The sequence below is a fragment of the Pongo abelii genome, chromosome 4, assembly GCF_028885655.2.
Source record: "Pongo abelii isolate AG06213 chromosome 4, NHGRI_mPonAbe1-v2.0_pri, whole genome shotgun sequence".
Lineage (NCBI taxonomy): Eukaryota > Metazoa > Chordata > Mammalia > Primates > Hominidae > Pongo > Pongo abelii.
The window spans coordinates 37,380,924-37,394,845 of record NC_071989.2 but is presented as its reverse complement, the minus strand read 5'-3'; the positions used below and the strand labels follow the sequence as shown (position 1 = coordinate 37,394,845).

The window sequence follows — 13,922 nt, the reverse complement described above, 5'->3', positions numbered from 1 at the left end:
TCAACCTGAACAGTATATACTGTACCCAATTTGTAGTCTTTATTCCTCACCCACCTCCCACCCTTTCTCCCAAGTCCCTGAAGTTCATTGTTATCATTCTTATGCCTTTGCCTCCTCATAGCTTATGAGTGAGAGCATACAATGTTTGGTTTTCCATTCCTGAGTTATTTCACTTAGGATAATGGTCTCCAGTTCCATCCAGGTTACTGCGAATGCCATTATTTCATTCCTTTTTATGGCTGAATAGTATGACATGGTGTATATGTGTACCACAATTTATTTATCCACTCATTGCTTAATGGGCATTTGGGCTGGTTCCATATTTTTGCAATTGCGAATTGTGCTGCTATAAACATGCATGTGCAAGTATCTTTTTCATATAATGACTTCTTTTCCTCTGGGTAGATACCCAGTAGTGGGATTGCTGGATCAAATGGTAGTTCTACTTTTAGTTCTTTAAGGCATATCCACACTGTTTTCCATAGTGGTTGTACTAGTTTACATTCCCACCAGCAGTGTAAAAATGTTCCCTTTTAACCGCATCCCTGCCAACATCTATTATTTTTTGATGTTTTGATTATGTCCGTTCTTGCAGAAGATGGTATTGCATTGTGGTTTTTTATTTGCATTTCCCTGATCATTAGTGATGTTGAGCATTTTTTGATATGTTTGTTGGCCATTTGTATATCTTCTTTTGTGAATTGTCTCTTCATGCCTTAACTCTATTGTTTTGATGGAATTTTTTTTTCTTGCTTATTTGTTTGAGTTCCTTGTATATTCTGGTTATTAGTTCTTTGTCGGATGTATAGATTGTGAGGATTTTCTCTCACTCTGGGTTGTCTGTTTACTCTGCTGATTGTTTCTTTTGCTGTGCAGAAACTTTTTAGTTTAAGTTCCACCTATTTATCATTGTTTTTGTTGCATTTGCTTTTGAGTTCTTGGTCATGAAGCCTTTGCCTAAGCCAGTGAGTAGAAGGGTTTTTCCGATGTTATCTCCTAGAATTTTTATGGTTTCAGGTCTTAGATTTAAGTCCTTGATACATCTTGAGTTGATTTTTTTATAAGGTGAGAGATGAGGTTCCAGTTTTATTCTTCTGCATGTGGCTTGCCAATTATCCCAGCACCTTTGTTGAATAGAGTGTCCTTCCCCCTTTATGTTTTTGTTTGCTTTGTCGAAGATCAGTTGGCTGTAAGTATTTGGGTTTATTTCTGGGTTCTCTATTCTGTTCCATTGGTCTATGTGCCTATTTTTATACCAGTACCATGCTGTTTTGGTGACTATGGCCTTATAGTATAGTTTGAAGTCATAATGTGATGCCTCCAGATTTATTCTTTTTGCTTTGTCTTGCTTTGGCTGTACAGGCTCTTTTTTTGGTTCCATATGAATTTTAGGATTGTCTTTTCTAGTTCTGTGAAGAATGATGATTTTGTTTTTTGTTTTCTGGGTTTTTTTTTGGCAGAGTTGCCCAGGCTGGAGTACAGTGGCACAATCTCAGCTCACTGCAACCTCTGCCTCCTGGGTTCAAGCAATTTTTCTGCCTCAGCCTCCCTAGTAGCTGGGATTACAGGTCTGTGCCATCACACCCGGCTAATTTGTTCATTTTTAATAGAGATGGGTTTTTGCCATGTTGGCCAGGCTGGTCTTGAGCTCCTGACCTCAGGTGATCCACCCGCCTCGGCCTCCCAAAGTGCTGGGATTACAGGTGTGAGCCACCACGCCTGGCCGTTATGGTGGTATTTTGATAGGAATTGCATTGAATTTGTAGATTGCTTTTGGCAATATGGTCATTTTCACAATATTGATTCTACCCATTGATGAGCATGGGATGTGTTTCCATTTGTTTTGTTATTCATGATTTCTTTCAGCAGTGATACATGCATGCAGGTCCTTAAGCTCCAGGTGACACCATCTGCATGCAGCACAGGGCTTTAAGATACAAATTAGAGCCAGTTAGAAGACTTACTTCAGTAGTTTAGAGATGAGGTGATCAGAATGGAGAGTGTAGGGTAATAGGTGTCAGTAAACATTTGGAGGCTATCAGGTGGTAAGAGTGACAGCTTTTTTACTTGGGTGACTGAGTTGATGGTGATTTATTTAGCAGGATAAAGAATGCAGGGGCAACATAGGGAAACCCCATCTCTACCAAAAATACAAAAATTAGCCAGTCTCATAACCCAATCTCAAAAAAAATTTTTTTAATAAAAATATCTTTTAAATCCTGTATTCTGTTAATTTTGCTTCCTTCCCTGAGAAGGACATATCTTTTGTTTGTTTGTTTGTTTTTTGAGACAGGGTCTCACTCTGTCACCCAGGCTGGGGTGCAGTGGCACAATCATGGCTTACTGCAGCCTCAACCTCCCCAGGCTTAAGTGATTCTCCCACCTTAGTCTCCAAGTAGCTGGGACCACAGATGTGTGCCACTGCCCCCAGCTAATTTTTATAGTTTTGGTAGAGACGAGGTTTCAAAAACACAAATAAATAAATAAATAAATTTAACTTAATTAAATAATGGCTGGGCTCGGTGACTCATGCCTATATATAATCTCAGCATTTTGGGAGGCCGAGGCGGGTGGATCACCTGAGGTCAGGAGTTCGAGACCAGCCTGACTAACATGGTGAAACCCCGTTCCTACTAAAAATGCAAAAAGCCGGGCGTGGTGGTGCGAGCCTGTAATCTCAGCTACTCGGGAGACTGAGGCAGGAGAATTGCTTAAATCCAGGAGGCAGAGGTTGCAGTGAGCCAAGATCGTGCCATTGCACTCCAGCCTGGGCAACAAGAGCGAAACTCCGTCTCAAAAAAAAATAATAATAAAATAAATAAATAAATAAATAAATAAGAGAATGCAGTTTTAGATATAAGGTGGCAGAAGAACATCGAGTGGTAATATTCATCGGTATATTAGTTTTAAGTCCTCTGCAAAGCAGATGGGATTTTGATGAGCAAGAGATTTATTTGGAGAAATGCCTGTGAGGGAAAAAGGGAGGATGCCATAAAATTGGGGACAACTATCATACTGCAGTGCTGATGTAGATCTGACCCTGTGCTGGGGGTCCCCAAGATCACCTCCAGGTTCAGAAATCACCTAGGAGGATGCACAGAACTCAGCAAATAGTCATTTTCATGGCTATAATTTATCCTAACAGGAGGCAAAAGGTACATGGAGTAAATTCCAGGGAAAATCAGGCACAAGCTTCTAAGAGTCTTTTCCCAGTGGAGTCGCACAGAATGCACTTAATTCCTCCAGTAACAAGTTGTGACAACATGTGTGAAATGTCTACCAGGCAAGCCCATTAGAAATTCAGTGCCTGGGGTTTTACTGGGGGGATACTGCCTGCCATGTATTAAGATTCCAGAGTCTCAAAAGGAAAGCAGATATTCAGAATAAACTGTATTGTTTGTATTTGTGACTGGTCTGCTGTTTAGGAGGGTGTCTTTTTCAATCACTGGGTGATGCATCTGTCTCAAGTCCCCATCTTTTAAAAAAGAAACTTTTTAAAATTTTCTTTTTTGGAGATGGAGTTTTGCTATTTTGCCCAAGCTGGGCTTGAACTCACGATTGTCCCACTTCAGCCTCCCAAGTAGCTGGGACTACAGGTGCATGCCACTGCACCTTGCCCCAAATCCCCATTTTGCACCACCCATTTTCTCAGACCACTCCTAGTGCATGTGTGTTAGTTCAGATCCTCCAAGAAGCAGAAGCTAAGGTCGGATTAGCTGTAGAAGAGATTTGCTGGGGAAAATGCTTGTGAGAGGATGGCGGAGTGCAGGGAAGAAGTAAGGAGAAGCATCAGACTATGATGCAGCTCTCAGCCCTCCCTGTAAAGGAGAGGGAAAGAGGGTAGGGGAGACAGAGTCTCAGTGCACTGTGTAGTTTTAAGAATGTTTCAGCCAGGTCAATGGTAAGACCTCAGGCTAAGTCACCCACAGAGTCACCTGTGTCTTGCAGGAATGGGCCTTTCACAGTATCCCTGCCATGTTTAGTCCATTAATTTGGGCCAGACTATGGGAAGTGTGGCATGAGCCTAAGCATGGGAGTAGATCCATAAGGGCAGCTGTTGGAAGTCACCTCTGTGTTACAATTTTTTTGTTTTTTTTGAGACAGTCTCCCTCTGTCACTGAGGCTGAAATGCAGTGGCGCAATCACTGCTCACTGCAGCTTCGACCTCCCAGGCTCAAGTGATCCTCCCACCCACCTCAGCCTCCTAAGTAGCTGGGATTACAGGCATGTGCCATTCAACCTGGCTAATTTTTTTTTTTTTTTTTTAGTAGAGATGACATCTCATCATCTTGCCCAGGTTGGTCTTGAACTCCTGGGCTAAAGCAGTCTGCCTGCCTTGGCCTCCCAGAGTTCTGGGATTACAGGTGTGAGCCACTGAGCCTAGCCCTGTATTAGAAGTTTTGAAAGTGATAGAGATAGTGCAGGGAATAAGTTATATTAATAGATAAAGAAGTGGAAACCTCCCCATTTTACATGATGTGTTTATTACGCATTGCATACCTGTATCAAAATATCTCATGTACCCTATAAATATATACATCTACTATGTACCCACAAAATTAAAAAGTTTTAAAAAAGTCAAAAGGAGAACCTTCAAGACATGGATTTTGAAGCAGTGAGCAGAGAAGAAAGGAGCCAATGCAGGAGGCTTTATAGTTTTCTGAGAGTTAGGAAAAGACTCAGGTAAGATAGAGTTTAAAGAAGAAGGGAAAATCGAGTTTGAGGCAAATGTTATAAAGAAGTTGTTAGCTTTCTGAGTCCATTTGCAGTGGAGTTCAGGTAACAAATTGGAGTGAGTTGACTAGAGAACATAAGTATATACTACTTTTGAAGACGGGGCAAAATATTTCCAGATAGTGTTTAGTCATGATATATCTTATCTGCTTAACAAATTTAAAAGCAAATGATGTCTTGCTTGTTAAATTTCTCAGAATTCAGCATTCTTCTGGCAGACATTCACAAAGAACTGACAAGGAAAGAAGAGAGATTCAAGCCTGGATGAAAAGAAAACGAAAAGAAAGAATGGCAAAGTACTTAAATGAGCTGGCAGAAAAGAGAGGGCAAGAACGTGACCCTTTCTGTCCCAGAAGCAATCCAGTAAGTCTGCCATGTCAAGGGTAATGGAATTATAGAATATGTGTAATTACTTTCCTGGCAAAATTTTGAGAAAAAGATTAACATATAATTTGGATACATTTTTAATTTGGCATATAGAAAAGTAAATGTTTTACTTAAGTCAGGAAAAGTTAATAAATTACCTTAAAATGTTGCAGCATATTGTGCTAACCAAGTTATACTGAATTATCTTAAATATTTTTTTGTCCCCCAGGCTAATGATGGCTGTAGCATTTTAACAAGAGGAGGAGGTTGAGTGATTGGGTGACCAATTGGAGTTGTTCCTTTAATTTTCAATGAGAGTCATTGGCTTTTGAAACAACCAACTATGTGTATTAAAGCCATTTTAAAAACTCACTCTTCTATGCCTGCTCCATTACTTAGTTTATAAAATTTATTTGCTTAGAAAACTTTGGGAGACCAAAGTGAGAGGATCACTTGTGACCAAGAGTTGAGAGCATCCTGGGCAATATCATGAGACCTCATCTCTACAAAAGAAAAAAAAAAATTAGCCAGGTGTGGTAGCACATACCTGTAGTCCCAGCTACTCTAGAGGCTGAGGCAGGAGGATCATTTGAGCCCAGAAGTTTGAGACTGTATTGAGCTATGATCCCACCACTGCACTCCAGCCTGGGAGACAAAGGGCGACCCTGTGTCTACAAATAAAGCAAAAGCTAACAAATAAAAAACCTTTCAATTTTCTGTTCATAAGTTACCTACAAAGAATACAAAAAAAATTATTGTCCAGTCATGTATCAACAGAGCAATGTCACTTCTATGTGTGTGGTTTTTGTTTTTTTAACTGTCTTTAAAACTGTCAGCATTTATTTACTGAGCCCTAAATACAGACATCAGCAGGCTAGGTCAGGTATATTTTTCTTCAGATGGTAAAACAAAGCATTGTTACTTTGATAGTCACATTACTATGAAAATTACATTTAGATTACAGTTTATCTTTTACTTTGTAATCTGAAATAAAATACAATATCCCTTCATTTTTTTCAGCATCATTAGGATAACAAATTCTTTAGGTGAATTTTTCAGATAAACTGTTCCATTTAAACAGCAAATGGTGCAAAAGTAGGTGAACTATTGTTTAAAGTGTGCAATTTACTTACCTGTCTCTGAAAAGAGCATATTGGTGTTAACATAACGTTTTCTTGATAGCCCAGGAGACATGGTAGTGACCTTCAGGGCTACTGAGGTACACGACCAGAATCTTAAAGTGTATGCATGTGTGTTTGAGAGAGACAGTGTGTGTGTGTGTGTATGTGTGTGTGTGTTCCCTCAGCCTAATGTAGAATGGGTTCTGACATTACCTTCTCGCTATCAGTGAAGGAAATACCCAAGATGGTTAGAAATGTGTCCAAATTTAGAATAAATTGGCTAGGAATAGTGGCTCATGTCTGTAATCCCAACACTTTGGGAGCCCGTGATAGGAAGATCACCTGCGGCCAGGAGTTCAAGACCAGCCTAGGCAATATAGTGAGACCTTGTCTCTACAAAAAAAAAATAAGAAAATGAAAATGTAGCCAGACGTGGTGGCACATGCCTGTAGTCCTAACTACTCGAGATGAGAAGATCACTTGTGCCCAGGAGTTGGAGGTTACAGTGAGTTGTGATCATGCCCCTGCACTCCTGCCTGGGCAACAGAGTGCACTTTTGTCTCAAAATAAGTAAACTCTAAGGGTTTAAGAACTGCTTGGTTCATAGATTTTGTGGTCTCATTCGAGATTGCAAACACTTTTTGTTTTGTTTTTTAACTTCTATTTGGGTAAAGGTATGGAATTAGTGAGGTGTTAATGTAATTAAAATTTTCATTTGAATTTCTATTTGAAATCAACAAGACCTTTAATTTGCTAGTGACAACTTCTCTACAGGACCTTGAAAAAGTGAATTTACTTCTGAGTGTCCATTTTTATATACATAATTGTGTGTGAAAAGAACCTCACATGTAACTCACACCAATAGTTCTTAATGTTCTGGAATAATATGTGTGTGTCTGACATTTGTTGTTTGCCTTCTGGTGTATAACTTGAAGAGTTTATAAGTCACAGTCAATTCACTGTAGTAGGTTTCTGATAAACATTTTAAAACATAAAAATGATCATTTTAAATGTCTAATTTCTGCTTTATTAACAAGCTCTTGGTGAGGTTAATTACAGGATTGAGTACAAAGCATAGGTGCTTCCACCTAAAATATTCCTACTTTCCATTTTTAGTGCAGCCAAATAAGGTTCTCTGCTAATTAATTCAATAAAATATATTAATTGAACTAGTAAAATAGATTTTGCATTCAATTTATTAAATTGGTTTATTATTTTTATTTATTTATTTATTTTTTTGAAACAGAGCCTTGCTCCGTTGCTCAGGCTGGAGTGCGGTGGCGCGATCTCAGCTCACTGCAGCCTCCGCCTCCCAGGTAGCTGAGATTACAGGTGTGTGCCACATGCCCAGCTAATTTTTGTATTTTTAGTAGAGACGAGGTTTCACCATGTTGGCCAGGCTGGTCATGAACTCCTGACCTCAGGTGATCCGCCTGCCGCGGCCTCGCTAAATTGGTTTTTACTTTAATTACATGATGTTTTAATTTAACATTTTTATGTTTTATGCTAGAGTAGGAAGCTTCATCAAACACGACAGTGTTTTTTGTACTGTTTCCTAAATAACAGAATTACGTGTAATGGTTTAATTATTTGGATTGAACAATAATGAACCAACTGGATATTTCTTATGCAGCTTTACATGACTTCAAGGGAAATAAGGCTGAGACAAAAGATGAAGCATGAAAAAGACAGGTGAGTTTGGTAGCTATAACCCTGTGTATTCTCTCTAACTTCCTTACCTGAGGCATAGATTAATGCCTTAGGAATTCTGTTTTCACAATAGTCTCTTTTTTGTCAATGAACAGAAGATTATGGGAGATATCACTGCAAGGAAAATGATGAGACTCACTAGCCTTTTTTCAAATTTGCTTTCAAATATTATGTGTTTCATTCAGTTTTTATGACTTTTATTTCTGCTGTTCTCCCTTTCCCAACCCAGATATTTACATGCATTTGGGAAATACTCCAGAGACCATAACTACAAGTACCTTTAATAATACTGCCTAATCATTGTCAGAAATCTGATGAATAGAAGGATGTTAGAAGTGCTGAAGAAAGAAAACGCTAAGTGAAATTAGCCAGGCATGGTGGCCAGGCGCCTGTAATCCCAGCTACTTGGGACGCTGAGGCAGGAGAATTGCTTGAACTCGGGAGGTGGAGGTTGCAGTGAGCCGAGATCGCGCCATTGCAATCCAGCCTGGGTGACAAGAGTGAAACTCTGTCTCAAAAAAAAAACAAAAACAAACAAACAGAAAATGCTAGGTGATCTTCAAACACTATATTCCCTCTGGATAGATGAACTGAAAGTGACTCTTAATAAATGATGCTTAATTCTTTGTCTACAGATTGCTGCTCTCTGAACACTATAGTCGTCGAATCTCACAGGCGTACGGTCTGATGAATGAACTGTTATCTGAGTCAGTACAGCTACCAGCTCTACCACAGAAACCATTGCCTAACAAATCCAGCTCTACTCAGTCTTCCAGATGTCAACACTGCCCTTCTCCAAGAGGGTAAGACAAGGTTTCACATGCCATTTGGCAAGATAACATCAGGCCTGATAAGAAGAAATGTAGCACTTTCGTGACCTAAGTTCAGTGCATTTGCATTTACCCTGCTTAGAGTTATGATGATAAAGTAAAGGAAAAAAAGTAGCCTCATAGTCATGAGGTCTTTATACATTGATAGAATCACCAAGGAAAAAGGCAAAAATTGTGTTATATTTCTCACTAAGCTTACAGAGCATTTATGTATTCCAGAATTATGAAATTTGGTATCTGTGCAGTCCTGTTTTATTTAGTTGTTGTTAATATTTGCCTCCGTAATTTGCCTTCTAACTGCTCATCCTATTTTCCCATGTGTCATCTTCTCTCTTTCAGAAACAGCCAGTCCCCAGCTGCTTACTACTTCCCTTTCTGCTACCCGCCCCAGACCTGCCCAGTTATGCTCATTCAACTGTAGCTACTATTATGTATTTTACTTTAATCACCTGCAGAGGGGTTATATATGAGTTCATTAGCAGGAATTAACTAGACAGAATGCTGAAGAAAACTACCCAAGTATAAAATTTCTTATATATGGTCAACAAACATGCAAAGTTCTATTAATATCTGTTGGTGATCGTAAGGTGAACATGAATTGGAGTACAGTGTTGTTAAGCATCACCACATTTGACAAAATAAATTATTAGAATTGTAAACATAATCACATAATTTAAGAGCCTAGAGGAGATACTACCAACACAAACCCAGATGTAATCAGATCATCTGTGTGTGTAGTGTGTTTACTTCAAATACCAAAGATTCCCATTGAGACTTTTCTAGAATAAAGCAGGGATTAAATACATATATAACTGCCCAATATATGGAGAATTTGAAATGGGGAGTGAGATAACCACAAAAAAGTTTTGTGAAAAAAATGAGGTTTGAGGTATGAGATACAAAGAATAATTTGTTGAGAGTTATGTGTTAAGTGCATCACTGAGGTACAGACTAGGCAGTATCAAGTGAATATAATCTGAGCTATATTTTGGTCCATTTTTTCCTTAAAGTAACAGGGTCTTGCTCTGTCACCCAGGCTGGAGTGCAGTGGCATTCACAGGTGCAATCATGGCACACCACAGCCTCGACTCTCTGGGTTCCAGCGATCCTCCTGTCCCACCCTCGCCAGTAGCTGGGGCTATAGGCTTGCGCTACTGTGCCCAGCTTAATTTGGGCTTTTTGAAATGTTAAAGTTTATCGCTGATATGAGATTTTAGAAATATAATAATTATGTGATTTCTACTATAGAGAGAATCAACACGGTCACAGTTTTCTAATAAATCGACCTGGAAAAGTCAAATATATGTCCAAACCGAGTTACATCCATAAGAGGAAGTCTTTTGGGCAACCTCAAGGCTCACCTTGGCCACGTGGTAAGACTTAAAGCTTTTTTATAAATTGTCTGATTTGGACCTATTCCTTCTTGTCTCCAAAGTTGTGTTTTCATTAGTAAAAGGTATAAGTCTTAGTAAAAAGGAGTTCTGATTTCAACAGAATGCAAGGCATTGATAAAGACTTAGCTGTAATTTTTTTTTTTCTGCTTTGAAGTAAGGCCCTAGGAATTTTCCTAAATTAATGGCTTTTTTTTTTTCTTTTTCTTTTTGAGGCAGAGTCTCGCTCTGTCGCCCAGGCTGGAGTGCAGTGGCGAGATCTCGGCTCACTGCAAGCTCTGCCTCCCGGGTTTGCGCCATTCTCCTGCCTTAGCCTCCCAAGTACCTGGGACTACAGGCACCCGCCACCACGCCTGGCTAATTTTTTGTATTTTTTTAGTAGAGACAGGGTTTCACTGTGTTAGCCAGGATGGTCTCGATCTCCTGACCTGGTGATCCACCCGCCCCGGCCTCCCAAAGTGCTGGGATTACAGGCGTGAGCCACCACGCCCAGCCTTGAATGGCTTTTTTTTATTTTTTATTTTTTTGAGATGGAGTTTCACTCTTGTTGCCCAGGCTGGAGTGCCAATGGTGTGACCTTGGCTCACCGCAACCTCTGCCTCCCAGGTTCAAGTGATTCTCCTGCCTCGGCCTCCCAAATAGCTGGGATTATGGTATGCACCACCATGCCTGGCTAATTTTGTATTTTTAGAAGAGACGGGGTTTCTCCATGTTGGTCAGGCTGGTCTCGAACTCCCGACCTCACGTGATCTGCCTGCCTTGGCCTCCCAAAGTGCTGGGATTACAAGCGTGAGCCACCGCACCCGGCCGAATGGCTTTTTTTTAATAGCATTGAACAATCAGGGTATTAGTAGAGTATAGCTTTTTTGGGAGTCTTGTTTCTTTTGTATATCTGGCTAAAGATGTAGGCATTTGAACAAATCAAGTTCTGATAGATTGCAGGATGAATACATCACAGAATAGGAATGCTAAGAAGCTCAGATTGAAATAATATCATGTTTTTATCCTTTGAAAATTATTTTCCACATTTCAAGATGTGTCCATTATTTACACCTTTCTTCAGTTAATTGTGCCATATTTGAGTTTTGATTACTAAAGTAAAACATAGTTATTTGTAATATGTTTATATATTAACAACGTATTATAATAGCTGACATGTAGTATAAATGTATACATTTAAAAATGTAAAATAGGCCCGGCGCAGTGGCTCACACCTGTAATCCCAGCACTTTGGGAGGCCGAGGTGGGCAGATCACAAGGTCAAGAGATTGAGACCATCTTGGCCAACATGGTGAAACCCCGTCTCTACTGAAAATACTAAAATTAGCTGGGCGTGGTGGTGTGCGCCTGTAGTCCCAGCTACTCTGGAGGCTGAGGCAGGAGAATTGCTTGAACCCAGGAGGCGGAGGTTGCAGTGAGCTGAGATCGTGCCACTACACTCCAGCTTGATGACAGAGTGAGAATCTGTCTCAAAAAAAAAAAAAGTAAAATAACAACTAATTATGTGGCAGGTTCTGTTTATGTTCTTTAATTACAACCCTGCGAGATAGGTGCTATTATGTTCCCACTTTAAAGACAAGGAAACCAAGGCAGAGAAAGCTTAAATAATTGCCCAAGATCATACAACTAGGAAGTGGTAGAGCCAAGATTTAATCCAAGGGTGGGTCTAGAGCCTACAGACATAGAACCAACGCTTCAGTACGCTGCCTCAATTTAGAAAATTGAAATTTCCATAAATCCCAATTCTTTAGATGAAACCCTTCATGGTTTGGTTAGCTCTTGGCCTTTTTTTTTTTTTTTTTTTTTTTTTGGAGACACAGTGTGTCGCCCAGTCTGGAGTGCTGTGCCATGACCTTGGCTCACTGCAACCTTTGCCTCCTAGGCTCAAGAGCCATCCCCCACATCAACCTCCCGAGTAGCTGTGATTATAGGCGTGTGCCACCATTCCCGGCTAATTTTTGTTTATTTGTTCATTTTTTGTAGAGATGGGGGGTCTCGCTGTGTTGCCCAGGCTGGTCTTGAACTCCTGAGCTCAAGCATCTACCCACCTCAGCCTCCCAAAGTGCCGGGATTACAGGTGTGAGCTATCATGCCTGACCAGCTCTTGGCTTTTTTGATTGACAAATTACAGTAAGAAAATACTGCTGTTTTAAAACTGAAATTTCAAAATAGTGAACCATGCTTTTTTAAAAAAAATCTTATTTTATACCTGATATATTTGCTAGAATTAAGTACATATCTAAAATTGTCAAGGTTTTAAAAACCTGAGCCATGGTTTCTTAACATCTGTTGAAAAAGTCTTGAATTATATGGAAATATGTCTTCCTGTTATATGTGTTCAATTTCAAGCCTTTATTTTTACCTTGTGCTTTGATGGTTGCTATGGCCTTAGCCCGTCTTTCCGTTAATCTCACCTGCCCTTGCTGGATTATGCTTGACGAGGTGCTCCTGCTACTCCTGGGCTCCGAAGCCCTCAGCAACACTCATACCCACACAGAAACGTCTAGACCCTCTGCTTGACCTTCAAGGCATCCTCTGTGTGTTCTCCTGCTTCCTTGACCTCCTTTCCCCATAGAACCTGTGCTGCTCAGCAGCTTGTTTTCCAACCACATGCCATGATTTGTGCTCCTTTATACCTTGAATGTCTCACTTCTGTGTGTCTGAAGACATTCCTGATCGTAATTCTTTAGTTCGTCCACGCTAATATAATCAATTTAATATTCTACATTCTCATTTCTAAATTGAGGCTAATATTTAATCTGCATGGTTGCTATGAAAATTAGAGATAATGGTGGCTAAAGCAGTTATTTTTCTGTTCTTTGAACCCTTAACCACATGTTTATGTCCCTCTTGAAGCACTACAACAGGCATCCTGTTATTGTTACCTGTAAACTTCATGCCCCATACTAGATTAAATGCTTTGCAGCAGTATTCCCTTGCTCATCTTCCTATTACCCCTCATGTTGAACAGATGAAATACTCAAACATTGAACAAATGGATAAATGGAAAAAATGGTTATTGAGCTTTTTGCCTAAGCATAGCTATTTATAAACAAATTATTGTTCAAGGATATTAATAGGCAGGTATTATAGTATTTATACCATGTCAGAGAATAATACCATATTCCTGGCTATTGTCCTGTCTTTTAAGGCAAAGATAAAAGAGGCAGCTTGAATGCTTGTGGATATTCTGACTTCTCTGCCTCAGTAGAACAGGCTGTGGCTCCCCTTGTTCTTGTGGCCTCTGTCACACCCACACCCAACCATTTCACCTGGCTACATTCAGAAGTTTCAGGTCCCCCAGTGTTTGGGAGAATGGAGGGAAACCCAGGCAAGACTGATTCCAGACCTTTTCCTAGTCAGTGATACAGATAACCTGAACTCACATAGGTCAAGTTCAGTCATTGCACATGTGGGGAGGTGAGGCTCCATCAAGATTTTCAAATTCACTGTAGTTCATTTGTAAATGAAGAGTTTTTCTGAATATACTTGGGAGTTTGACTGTATGTTGCTTTCTATCTTGTAAAGCAGTATGTAGTTTTTGGCTAATTTCTTCAGCCCTGCTTCCATACTGTTAGGAGCTTTTTTTTTTTTTTGGACAGAGGAACTCATTCTGTCGCCCAGACGGGAGTGCAGTGGTGTGATCATGGCTCACTGCAAACTTGACCTCCCTGGCTCAGATGATCCTCCCACTTCAGCCTTTTTTTTTTTTTTTTTTTTTTTTTTTTGAGGCAGAGTCTTGCTGTGTCACCCAGGCTGGAGTGTAGTGG

General features: G+C 40.0%; 1 protein-coding gene across 16 annotated transcripts in view; it reads left to right on the top strand.

The window, feature by feature from the left end:
* Positions 1-13,922, top strand: part of CPLANE1 (ciliogenesis and planar polarity effector complex subunit 1) — a 149,939-nt gene that overhangs the window by 125,801 nt on the left and 10,216 nt on the right. For 11 of the 16 annotated variants that reach the window (XM_063724087.1, XM_024247401.3, XM_024247400.3 and 8 more), the window contains 4 exons: positions 4,932-5,097; positions 7,855-7,913; positions 8,567-8,734; positions 10,010-10,134. In XM_063724087.1, coding sequence (XP_063580157.1) covers positions 4,932-5,097; positions 7,855-7,913; positions 8,567-8,734; positions 10,010-10,134 — 518 coding nt within the window. The other 5 variants (XR_008525217.2, XR_008525216.2, XR_008525215.2 and 2 more) reach the window with 2 other exon arrangements.